Source organism: Drosophila bipectinata, chromosome XR (assembly GCF_030179905.1).
Source record: "Drosophila bipectinata strain 14024-0381.07 chromosome XR, DbipHiC1v2, whole genome shotgun sequence".
NCBI lineage: Eukaryota > Metazoa > Arthropoda > Insecta > Diptera > Drosophilidae > Drosophila > Drosophila bipectinata.
The window spans coordinates 6330683-6344367 of NC_091735.1; the positions used below are offsets into that span (position 1 = coordinate 6330683).

At 38.6% G+C, this 13685-nt stretch overlaps 1 protein-coding gene and 2 pseudogenes across 1 annotated transcript; all 3 read right to left on the reverse strand.

Moving 5' to 3' along the window:
* Positions 1-926: 926 nt before the first annotated feature.
* LOC122321425 (uncharacterized) lies at positions 927-2273 on the reverse strand. Its single transcript, XM_043211312.1, has one exon. It carries the CDS (start codon positions 2271-2273, stop codon positions 927-929), a length of 1347 nt encoding a protein of 448 aa, XP_043067247.1.
* Positions 2274-5750: 3477 nt separating this feature from the next.
* Positions 5751-7005, reverse strand: LOC122321392 (solute carrier family 35 member F5-like; annotated as a pseudogene).
* A 3236-nt stretch (positions 7006-10241) lies between these two features.
* LOC108131837 (solute carrier family 35 member F5 pseudogene) lies at positions 10242-12153 on the reverse strand (annotated as a pseudogene).
* Between the last annotated feature and the right edge of the window lie 1532 nt (positions 12154-13685).

Genomic DNA, 13685 nt, shown 5'->3' on the forward strand with positions numbered 1-13685 from the left:
GAAGAATTTTCCTCTCGAACACTCCAAGAGCAGCTGCATCTGTCTGCGTCACTGTCCAGCACTCCGCATCATATAGGAGTACTGGAAGAATGAGCGTCTTGTAGAGTGTGGTTTTTGTGCGTCGAGAGAGAGCTCTACTATTGAACTGCCTACTGAGCCCAAAGTAACACCTGTTGGTAAGTGTTATTCTCCGCTTAATCTCCAGACTGACATCATTTGTGCTTGTTATAGCAGTGCCTAGGTAGATAAACTCCTTGACGGACCCAAAGCTATAGTTTTCTGCAGTCAGCTGAGAATCAAGACGCCGCAATTCACTGCTAGAACACACCATAAACTTTGTTTTCTCTATATTCACTGCTAGTCCTACTTTTGCAGATTCCTTTTCAATAGCCGCGAAGGCTCCTGTAAAATCACGCTTGGTGCGTGATATCAATATCATCAGCGTAACCAAGGAGCTGGACACATCTGTTGGTTAATATCGTGCCCGTCCGATGTACACCAGCCTTTCTTATAATACTCTCCATTAAAATATTGAAGAGTATACAAGACAGCGAGTCACCTTGTCTGAGGCCACACTTGGTAGTAAAGGTTTCGGATTGGCCACTTCCTACCTTGACAGAGCTGATGGTGTTGCTCAATGTCATTTTGCAAAGTCTAGTCAGCTTTGCTGGTATACCAAGCTGGTTTTCGTAAGACTTCTCCAGGATTTGGCGCAAGGTGAAAATCTGGTCAACAGTGGACTTGCCAGGCCTGAACCCGCACTGATAAGGTCCAATCAATGCTTCAGCATGGGGTTTCAGTCTTTCACACAATACGCTCGTTAGGACCTTGTATGCAACTGTAAGAAGACTAATTCCGCGGTAGTTGGTGCGCACCGTGGCATCACCCTTCTTCAGGATGGGACAGATCATGCTGAGGTTCCAATCTTAGGGTATGCTCTCCGTGAGCCATATCTTACTGATTAGTTGGTGCATGCTCCCTACCAACATATCACCGGCTGCCTTAAACAATTCTGCCGGCAGGCCGTCAGCACCTGCAGACTTGTGGTTTTTAAGCCGTTGGATTGCATCCTTGACTTCGATATGACTTGGGATTGGCACTTCAATATCCGTGCCATAGATTGGGGTTCGTGGATCATAGTCTTCAGAGTCTGTGCTTGAGCCAGATAACAGACTCCAGAAGTGATCGCTCCATAACCTCAGCACGACCTCTGCTTCTGTGACAAGATTTCCATCATCGTCCCTGCACGCCATTGCACCAGTCTTAAATCCTTGGGTCAGACGCTTGACCCTCTGGTAGAAGTTACGTGCTTCATTTCTGCGCCTGCTGCTCTCTGTGCTCTCACACTCTCGCCTTTCCTGCTCTTTCTTCTTGCGTCTGAAAAGGCGTTTTTCGTCTCTTCTTCTCGACCTGTATACATCCACAATAGCTCGTGTCGTCCCAGCCTGCAGTGTTCTTCTGTAGGCGGCGTCCTTTGCAGCTGTTGCGTCATGACACTCCTGATCGTACCATGGATTCCTTGTTAGAGGACGCTGGAATCCAAGCACTTCTTCTGCCGAAGCTCGCAGGGAGTGAGATATGAGCGCCCACATATCGCTTATGTCTTCAGGTATTGAAGGTGCTCGGCTTAATAGCCCCGAGACGTGAGTGGAGAATGCATTCTTTGCCTGTTGTGATTGCAGCTTTCCGATGTCCAGTCTTCTTAACGCACTTCGACGTGCAATCTTCGCCACACATAGCCGTGTGCGAATCTTAGCTGCAACAAGATAATGGTCGGAGTCGATGTTGGGACCCCGACAGCATCGCACGATTATAACGTCGAGTATATTAGATGCGTGCCTTGCATCGATCACAACATGATCGATCTGATTTCTGGTCAGTCGATCGGGAGAGAGCCAAGATGCTTTATGTATGTCCAAATGACGGAATCCAGTACTACGAACCACCATATTATGCGCAGCTGCATAGCCTATTAATCTGAGACCATTGCTCGAGGTGGTCTCATGTAGACTAAATCGCCCGACGGTAGCACCAAAGATGTCTTCTCGCCCTACCTTGGCATTAAAATCCCCGAGGAGAATTTTAATGTCATGGGAAGGACAGCGGCCATAAGCTCGGTCGAGATCCGCATAGAAAGCGTCCTTGGTGGCATCATCCTTTTCCTCCGTTGGGGCATGTGCGCATATCAGGCTGATGTTAAAGAATTTGGCAGTAATTCGGATCGTTGCAATTCTCTCGTTTGTTGGCCGAAATGGAGAGACTCGGCGCCGCATCCTGGCACCTACAACGAAACCACAACCAAATTCATGCCGTTCTGGATGACAGCTGTAGTAAATGTCACAGTTCTTCTTCTTTATGCAGCCTTTTCCTACCCATCGCATTTCCTGGATAGCAGTGATGTCAGCCCTATATTTGTTGAGGGTATCTGCTAGTTGTTGAGCAGCACCAGATCTGTACAATGTTCGTACGTTCCAGGTGCATACTCTCAAATCATTGTCCTTTTTACGCTTGCTATGGTCGTCAACGTTAGATCGGTTCCTTTCACCAAGTTGAATGCAAGTTGAATTGAATTAGATTCACCAAGTTGAATGCAATCAGACACTTTGACCTGTATGCTTTCCACCATTCTCCCATAATTTATTACAATACAAAATGTAAAAAAAAGCCCCAAGCTTCTTTCTTCAAAAATACAAAAGTTGGTATTTTTACTAAACACCAAAAACTATTTCCAATCGTTCAGTTATATGGCAGATATAACATATAGTCGGCCGATCGTACGGAAATTTGGTAGGATTAACTGACCAAAAATATATTCTGTACTAAGTTCCAGCTTTCTATCTTCAAAAACACGAAAGTTGGGTCATTTCCGATCGATCAGTTATATGGCAGCTATAGGATATATTCGGTCGATCCTTATGAAATTTGACATGTCGTATTATTTTGCCAAAAATAGCTCTCATGTAAAATGGAAGTCTCTAACTCTAAAAACACTAAAGTACTATAATATTTCCGATCAATCAGTTATATGACAGCTATAGGATATAGTCGACCGATCCCGGTCGGTCCGGTCGATCATGAATATATATAATATAAAAAAATATAATGAAGCATAAATGAAGCAAGCGGTCTTTGAAACATGTATGTATGTAGTGGGCTTTCACTACAGTTACAAGATGATGCACAGTTATGTATATTATGGCATTAAATATTATGCCTAAATGAGCCTTAAAGGGTATACGTTCTTACCTTTTTGTATTTATGTATGTCTTTTATTTAAATAGTGTTGACACCTTAAAAGCAATCTCTTATTATGAGTACTCATTTGGCTAATTAAATATTTGGGGCTAAATTAAATGTGTGTTTTTGCTTTGTTTTATTGAAACGAAAATTGGGAATTGATTTTTTAATCTATTTCAGGCTGTGATCCCTACCACTGCCGGTGGCTCCAGAGCTCCGGCAGATCCTTGATGTTCTCGGGGCTTCGTTGCTATAAAACCATCAGTACGGGCGAGCTATAAACTGCAGAGTTAATGCAGAGTAAACTGCATGGAACTAGGCCGCAAAAATCTGCATTTTTGGGTAAAAAGTTGAATGCGAATCAAGCAGGATAAAGTGACTCTTAGTCAGACTGTATGAAAAAATTCGGCGCACCGTTTTGAACTACCTCTGATTTTTACTGTTGTATCTCCATCTTCTTAATATATATTTTCACTTCTTTTCACTACATTTACAAGATGATGCACAGTTATGTTTACTGTGGCATTAAATATTATGCCTAAATGAGACTTAAAGGGTATAAGTTCTTACCTTTTTGTATTTATGTATATCTTTTATTTAAATAGTGTTGACACCTTAAAAGCAATCTCTTATTATGAGTACTCATTTGGCTAATTAAATATTTGGGGCTAATTTAAATGTGTTTTTGCCTTGTTTTATTCAATTCAATTAAATTCAATTCAATTCAATAATTTTGCTTTATTTTCCAATATCAATTTCAATTTTGCTTAAAGCTAACAAATTTTTTTTTTTTTTTTACTTAGAGTTTAGACTTATTAACTATCTTTACAACTATAATATTCTATTTTTTTTTTATTTAATATTTATTTGTTCATTTTTATTTACATTTAATAACCCAAAAAATGGTAAAACTTGGCTCAAAGGGCTTAGAGAAACTAAGATAAAACTAAGACTGGTATTTCGTGGTTAGTAGCGTAATACTAGGAAGGGAAGGACCTGTCAGCACGCGGATGTGCAATATAAGATTTGCGAATATTGAATTTATTTGTTGAATGAGAGATGAGTGCATCGATCATTTTAATATCTGCTTTTAAATGCAGACGGTTGGTCGCATAGAAAAATGTTAAATTATAAATCATTTTTAAGATTTTATTTTGAGCAAGTTGTAATTTATTTATATGGGTCTTGGCACTACAGCCCCAGATTTCAGATCCATAAAGCATTATGGGTAAAAATATTTGTTTGTATATTGTCAGCTTATTGTGAATTGACAGATTTGATCTGCGATTTATAAAAGGGTACAATATTCGGATGGTCCTATTTATTTTGTCAATGGTATGACTTATGTGACCATTGAAAATAAGTTTTTTGTCAAAATTAATGCCAAGACACTTTATGGAGTTTACCCATTTAATGCCAGTGTTATTTAGTTTAAGTTCACTATTTTGCAGAAAACACAGTTTCCGTTTTTTGGTGAAGAAAATTGATTTCGTTTTGGAGGCATTTATTTTAATTTTCCACTTTTAAAAATAAGAAGATATTGCATCTAAGGACATTTGGAGCTCGTTTTCTATCGAATTATAAGTAGTGCCAGAGCTAAACAGGGCTGTATCGTAGGCAAATATAAGTCTATAAGTATATAAGTGTATGACATCTCTGAAATAGGGGGATGTCATAGGTGTAAATGTTATAAAGAACAGGTCCGAGCACAGAGCCCTCTGGGACACCTGCTTTGATAAGTTTTTAATTCGAATTGGTACCATCAAGACTGACGTAAAAGTATCTATCTGAGAGAAAACTTAGGATGATCTTTGTTAAATATATTGGGCTGTTACAAGTGATAAGCTTATGGATTGGTGCCAAACAGTATCAAAAGCAGCTTCTTTGTCAAGCGTTACCATGCCAACTGACTCTTTCCGTGCAAAACTTTCCTTTATATAGTTAGTGATTTGATCAAGTGGGTGAATACAGTTCGAAAAGCACGAAAGCCATATTGGACTGGGGGTAAAATGTTATTATCTTCCACATGCAGATTGAGCCTAGATTTAATTAATCTTTCAAACATTTTTGAGAAACCACATAGCAAACTTATCGGACGGTAATTATTTGGACAATCCGGGGGCTTCCCTGGCTTTGGAATTGTTAAATTCGCTGAAAGTGTTTTGGACTTCAGTTGAGGTATTATAGTCTGAGAAACTGTCAGCAATGTGATGTTTTAATTCAAAAACTTCTGCTAAGATATCTGCTTTTTCTTCTCTTGTGGAAAACACTATATTATTGTATAAGAAACTTGGGATAAACTGTTTTTTGTTCTTAATAATTTTAGTTAGCTTCCAAAATGGTCTGGAATTCTTGTCCAATTAAGACAGTCTAAGATTCCATTTTTCATTGTAATGCTCAAATAGTTTCTGGCGAATCATGTGGTTCAAATAGTTTACCCTAGCCTAAAAGATGGGTTGTCTGGTTCTAATCCATTTTATTTGATTTGTGTTTCTATTAGCCATAGTTAGCCATAGTTTCACATGATCTGCTTTTATTTTTGTAAGCTTACGGTAGACAATTTGAAATTATTGTTATAGCTATAAATATGTGTGTATATATTATTTATCTCCTTTCTATACTCTTGCTTTCGAGAAGTCAACAATTATACAGATAAGCGCAGCTTGAATATTAGGGAAACACAATAAATTAAAGGTGGACTTCAGCAAAACGTTAAAGACTATCACATAGATAAACGGTATTCGTACGAGCTAAAGCTATTTACAGATAATATACTTGTAGGAATATAATAAATAAATTGTACGTACAATCGCAATTTAATATCGGACGCAATATGCACAAAATGAGAAACACAAGTGGAGGCGGAGAAGGAATTGTGCATGAGTTGTCCCTACAGATTAAGGAACGATTCGAAACGAACTCGTGAACAGCCAAGTTTTAGATTGCATTGCAATGAGCAACATTCAAAGTGTGTCGAAGCGCGATTTTCACAAAAAAGCGTTCATTCAATCGCTGTTGCTTATCAGCGACTCCTGCTGTTCATCGTCGTTGACTCTAACAATGCTCGGCTTATGGCAACCGCAGACTTTTCTATATACAATTTTGAACAGCTTCATTAGAGGGTCGGAATCGTCATTTCGCATAAGAAGCGAAACAAGCACAAGAGCTACGAAGATCGGTATGGAACCCATATAGAACATGGGTGAATAGGGCTTATTCTTAAGCAGGACGTCGAACATGATGGCTAGCGGAATTTGCAATGACATGGCCAGCGTTCCTATTAGCGAAGAGGTGAGAAAGCCCCCACATAGCCACAGAGCCTCGGCCAGAACGGTGCCAATCAAGCCGTTTAGAAAAAGCAGGGCAAACTGTCCTTGGCTGGGCAATTCAAAGGTCTCAATCTTCGTAAAGTGCAGAATGAAAAAGATAGGCCACAGTAGCAAAAGATTCCAGAGACCGACAAAGCCAAAAAACAAAGGTACATATATCGACCTTTTCCTCGGTATCGCTTTTTCGTTTAACGAAAACAAGATAGGCGGCATAAAAGAAAGCACTAAAGAGCGCCAAGAGAACGCCTCTCGTCATCTTTGTGTCGTGTAGATCGTTTAAGGTGATGGCCACCACTCCGCCAATATTCATGGCCACGGCAATCAGCTTGGTGATGGTCAGCTTGTCGCCGGTTGCCGAGGGAAATACAGCTGCCAGGCAGATAATAAAAAATGACGTCGAGCTCACCAGCGTTATCATGGCAGTCTCGTCCATTTCCATTTCAACGTTAGATCGGTTCCTTTCACCAAGTTGAATGCAAGTTGAATTGAATTAGATTCACCAAGTTGAATGCAATCAGACACTTTGACCTGTATGCTTTCCACCATTCTCCCATAATTTATTACAATACAAAATGTAAAAAAAAGCCCCAAGCTTCTTTCTTCAAAAATACAAAAGTTGGTATTTTTACTAAACACCAAAAACTATTTCCAATCGTTCAGTTATATGGCAGATATAACATATAGTCGGCCGATCGTACGGAAATTTGGTAGGATTAACTGACCAAAAATATATTCTGTACTAAGTTCCAGCTTTCTATCTTCAAAAACACGAAAGTTGGGTCATTTCCGATCGATCAGTTATATGGCAGCTATAGGATATATTCGGTCGATCCTTATGAAATTTGACATGTCGTATTAATTTGCCAAAAATAGCTCTCATGTAAAATGGAAGTCTCTAACTCTAAAAACACTAAAGTACTATAATATTTCCGATCAATCAGTTATATGACAGCTATAGGATATAGTCGACCGATCCCGGTCGGTCCGGTCGATCATGAATATATATAATATAAAAAAATATAATGAAGCATAAATGAAGCAAGCGGTCTTTGAAACATGTATGTATGTAGTGGGCTTTCACTACAGTTACAAGATGATGCACAGTTATGTATATTATGGCATTAAATATTATGCCTAAATGAGCCTTAAAGGGTATACGTTCTTACCTTTTTGTATTTATGTATGTCTTTTATTTAAATAGTGTTGACACCTTAAAAGCAATCTCTTATTATGAGTACTCATTTGGCTAATTAAATATTTGGGGCTAAATTAAATGTGTGTTTTTGCTTTGTTTTATTGAAACGAAAATTGGGAATTGATTTTTTAATCTATTTCAGGCTGTGATCCCTACCACTGCCGGTGGCTCCAGAGCTCCGGCAGATCCTTGATGTTCTCGGGGCTTCGTTGCTATAAAACCATCAGTACGGGCGAGCTATAAACTGCAGAGTTAATGCAGAGTAAACTGCATGGAACTAGGCCGCAAAAATCTGCATTTTTGGGTAAAAAGTTGAATGCGAATCAAGCAGGATAAAGTGACTCTTAGTCAGACTGTATGAAAAAATTCGGCGCACCGTTTTGAACTACCTCTGATTTTTACTGTTGTATCTCCATCTTCTTAATATATATTTTCACTTCTTTTCACTACATTTACAAGATGATGCACAGTTATGTTTACTGTGGCATTAAATATTATGCCTAAATGAGACTTAAAGGGTATAAGTTCTTACCTTTTTGTATTTATGTATATCTTTTATTTAAATAGTGTTGACACCTTAAAAGCAATCTCTTATTATGAGTACTCATTTGGCTAATTAAATATTTGGGGCTAATTTAAATGTGTTTTTGCCTTGTTTTATTCAATTCAATTAAATTCAATTCAATTCAATTCAATAATTTTGCTTTATTTTCCAATATCAATTTCAATTTTGCTTAAAGCTAACAAATTTTTTTTTTTTTTTTACTTAGAGTTTAGACTTATTAACTATCTTTACAACTATAATATTCTATTTTTTTTTTATTTAATATTTATTTGTTCATTTTTATTTACATTTAATAACCCAAAAAATGGTAAAACTTGGCTCAAAGGGCTTAGAGAAACTAAGATAAAACTAAGACTGGTATTTCGTGGTTAGTAGCGTAATACTAGGAAGGGAAGGACCTGTCAGCACGCGGATGTGCAATATAAGATTTGCGAATATTGAATTTATTTGTTGAATGAGAGATGAGTGCATCGATCATTTTAATATCTGCTTTTAAATGCAGACGGTTGGTCGCATAGAAAAATGTTAAATTATAAATCATTTTTAAGATTTTATTTTGAGCAAGTTGTAATTTATTTATATGGGTCTTGGCACTACAGCCCCAGATTTCAGATCCATAAAGCATTATGGGTAAAAATATTTGTTTGTATATTGTCAGCTTATTGTGAATTGACAGATTTGATCTGCGATTTATAAAAGGGTACAATATTCGGATGGTCCTATTTATTTTGTCAATGGTATGACTTATGTGACCATTGAAAATAAGTTTTTTGTCAAAATTAATGCCAAGACACTTTATGGAGTTTACCCATTTAATGCCAGTGTTATTTAGTTTAAGTTCACTATTTTGCAGAAAACACAGTTTCCGTTTTTTGGTGAAGAAAATTGATTTCGTTTTGGAGGCATTTATTTTAATTTTCCACTTTTAAAAATAAGAAGATATTGCATCTAAGGACATTTGGAGCTCGTTTTCTATCGAATTATAAGTAGTGCCAGAGCTAAACAGGGCTGTATCGTAGGCAAATATAAGTCTATAAGTATATAAGTGTATGACATCTCTGAAATAGGGGGATGTCATAGGTGTAAATGTTATAAAGAACAGGTCCGAGCACAGAGCCCTCTGGGACACCTGCTTTGATAAGTTTTTAATTCGAATTGGTACCATCAAGACTGACGTAAAAGTATCTATCTGAGAGAAAACTTAGGATGATCTTTGTTAAATATATTGGGCTGTTACAAGTGATAAGCTTATGGATTGGTGCCAAACAGTATCAAAAGCAGCTTCTTTGTCAAGCGTTACCATGCCAACTGACTCTTTCCGTGCAAAACTTTCCTTTATATAGTTAGTGATTTGATCAAGTGGGTGAATACAGTTCGAAAAGCACGAAAGCCATATTGGACTGGGGGTAAAATGTTATTATATTCCACATGCAGATTGAGCCTAGATTTAATTAATCTTTCAAACATTTTTGAGAAACCACATAGCAAACTTATCGGACGGTACTTATTTGGACAATCCGGGGGCTTCCCTGGCTTTGGAATTGTTAAATTCGCTGAAAGTGTTTTGGACTTCAGTTGAGGTATTATAGTCTGAGAAACTGTCAGCAATGTGATGTTTTAATTCAAAAACTTCTGCTAAGATATCTGCTTTTTCTTCTCTTGTGGAAAACACTATATTATTGTATAAGAAACTTGGGATAAACTGTTTTTTGTTCTTAATAATTTTAGTTAGCTTCCAAAATGGTCTGGAATTCTTGTCCAATTAAGACAGTCTAAGATTCCATTTTTCATTGTAATGCTCAAATAGTTTCTGGCGAATCATGTGGTTCAAATAGTTTACCCTAGCCTAAAAGATGGGTTGTCTGGTTCTAATCCATTTTATTTGATTTGTGTTTCTATTAGCCATAGTTAGCCATAGTTTCACATGATCTGCTTTTATTTTTGTAAGCTTACGGTAGACAATTTGAAATTATTGTTATAGCTATAAATATGTGTGTATATATTATTTATCTCCTTTCTATACTCTTGCTTTCGAGAAGTCAACAATTATACAGATAAGCGCAGCTTGAATATTAGGGAAACACAATAAATTAAAGGTGGACTTCAGCAAAACGTTAAAGACTATCACATAGATAAACGGTATTCGTACGAGCTAAAGCTATTTACAGATAATATACTTGTAGGAATATAATAAATAAATTGTACGTACAATCGCAATTTAATATCGGACGCAATATGCACAAAATGAGAAACACAAGTGGAGGCGGAGAAGGAATTGTGCATGAGTTGTCCCTACAGATTAAAGAACGATTCGAAACGAACTCGTGAACAGCCAAGTTTTAGATTGCATTGCAATGAGCAACATTCAAAGTGTGTCGAAGCGCGATTTTCACAAAAAAGCGTTCATTCAATCGCTGTTGCTTATCAGCGACTCCTGCTGTTCATCGTCGTTGACTCTAACAATGCTCGGCTTATGGCAACCGCAGACTTTTCTATATACAATTTTGAACAGCTTCATTAGAGGGTCGGAATCGTCATTTCGCATAAGAAGCGAAACAAGCACAAGAGCTACGAAGATCGGTATGGAACCCATATAGAACATGGGTGAATAGGGCTTATTCTTAAGCAGGACGTCGAACATGATGGCTAGCGGAATTTGCAATGACATGGCCAGCGTTCCTATTAGCGAAGAGGTGAGAAAGCCCCCACATAGCCACAGAGCCTCGGCCAGAACGGTGCCAATCAAGCCGTTTAGAAAAAGCAGGGCAAACTGTCCTTGGCTGGGCAATTCAAAGGTCTCAATCTTCGTAAAGTGCAGAATGAAAAAGATAGGCCACAGTAGCAAAAGATTCCAGAGACCGACAAAGCCAAAAAACAAAGGTACATATATCGACCTTTTCCTCGGTATCGCTTTTTCGTTTAACGAAAACAAGATAGGCGGCATAAAAGAAAGCACTAAAGAGCGCCAAGAGAACGCCTCTCGTCATCTTTGTGTCGTGTAGATCGTTTAAGGTGATGGCCACCACTCCGCCAATATTCATGGCCACGGCAATCAGCTTGGTGATGGTCAGCTTGTCGCCGGTTGCCGAGGGAAATACAGCTGCCAGGCAGATAATAAAAAATGACGTCGAGCTCACCAGCGTTATCATGGCAGTCTCGTCCATTTCCAAAGCCAACTGGAAAAAGTAGTTGGCAACGAACCAGAGCAGGCAGAATAGGAGCGCTGTCTTTTCTGTCTTGTGGTGGGTCTTTTGCCTTCTTATCCTCAAGCTGGCGGCATAGGAGAGGCGTGCCATTAAAGCATCAGTGGCTTCGTGGGCAGACATCTCGCGGACCTCGGCCATCTTGCTGAAACGCACACTTCGGACACTGGAATCATCACTCTCGGTACCAGATAAAGAGTTGGCGCTGCCGTTAACTGTGGCGCCTAAGTGGGGCGATCTGATGGGCACATAGGTGGGGTCTCCCAAAACAGCTTGATTGGAGTAATAGTTCTCATCGTCTGCATTCTGCTCCATCATAGCATAGTTTCCATTTTGTCGCTCGCAGGATTCCTTCCAGGGAGCCAGGATTCCAATGACTAGCAGATAAATGCTAAACATTGACGTTTTGAAGTATGTACAAAAGAATGGCTTATCAAACTTTGCCTCATTGTACAAAAACTTAGTTAGCTCGCTGGAGGAGACCCAAACCACGTCGACTAGAATTAGTATCGCTATGCCCAGCAGCAGCTTTTGCGTGCGACCGAGCATGGTTTTGTTGGCCTGTATTTGCCTTTCGGAATGTTTTTTAAACAAATTATGTTTATTTTTCGTTCGGGATGTCTTTCTCCTGCAGTTATCTGAAGGCAAAAAACTATTTACGCTTGTGGCGCCGGCGTTTCTATCACTGATTATATGGGCCTAACAGACGCTTCGGGTACACACTGTTTTATTGCATTATGTATGTAGCTTGAAGAATATCGACCTTTACATCTACTACTTCTTGCTCCCCTTCAAAATCCGAAAGAGCTTCGAGATTGGCAAAGGTTGTAACATTGAGGATATGCTTAGATTTTTTCCAGTTAGCTTTGGAGTATTGCAAGTGTGTAACATTTCTGCAATGAACTCCTTTAGTAAACTTACAAAGTACTGGTAAATGGTCCAATGAGAGATTTGTATGCACAATTGGCTCGGAGAAATTTATCGGTGAATTTGTAAGGAAAATGTCAAGAGTTGAAGGCTTGCTACTAAAGTTAGCTGATATAAAGGTTGGATCTTTGGAGTATAAAAGCGAAAATTTTCCTGTTGACAAAAGCTCATAAAGGCAATTTCCAAACGAGTTAGCTCTGGCACAATTCCATAATCGATTTCTGCATACGGACAAACGGACAAGCTCATATAAACTCAATCCTGATCAAGAATATATTTAATATAAAAAAAAAAATATATATATAACAAGAAAGGAAAGCTAACTTTGGGCGGAGCCGAAGTTGATATACCCTTGCAGTTAAAACCGGATATATATCGCAAACATCTAATATAGTTGGCTGATCCCTATGAGAATATGATAATATAACCCAATTTATTATAATAAAAAATCTAAAAAAAGTCCCAAACTTCTATCTTCAAAAATACCAAAGTTGGTATTTTTACCAAATGCCATTTCCCATCGTTCAGTTATATGGCGGCAGTCTTATAGTCGGCCGATCGTTATGAAATTTATTGGTCGGATCAACTGACCAACAATAGAATCTGTACCAAGTTCCAGCTTTCTATCTTCAAAAACACGAAAGTTGGCTCATTTCCGATCGTTCAGTTATATGGCAGCTATAGGATATAATACTGCGTGCAAAGAAAAGAAGGGTGTGTGCAAAGTTTCAAGTCGATAGCTTTAAAACTGAGACACTACTTCGCGTAGAAACAGACAGACAGACGGACATGCTCATATCAACTCAGGAGGTAATCCTGATCAAGAATTCAGATCATTGCACACTTTTGGATAAAATTATAATACCCTCTGCAAGAATATAAAAATCAAGCAAGCGGTCTTTGAAACATGTATGTAAGTTAATAATAGATTATTTGTGTTTGAGTTTTTCAAATAATATTTATTAATCATTTGTTTCGCACTAGCCCGTTAGGGTTAGTGTTACTGACAAAGATGGAATAAAATATAACGCGAGCTAAGGCTGCGGAGTTTTACTTAAGACTGAACTAAAATACTACCCGGGCTGTACTTCGAAGCCTTCGTTGTGCTGCGGCGCAGTTGCCCAGTTTCAGTGTCAGCATACCGTATCCGGCCAGCAACGATCACTTGTTGCGCAAGTGCCCGAGTCGGTCCGCGGACAGTTGCCCTTGGAATGCGTAGTCAGCACCTC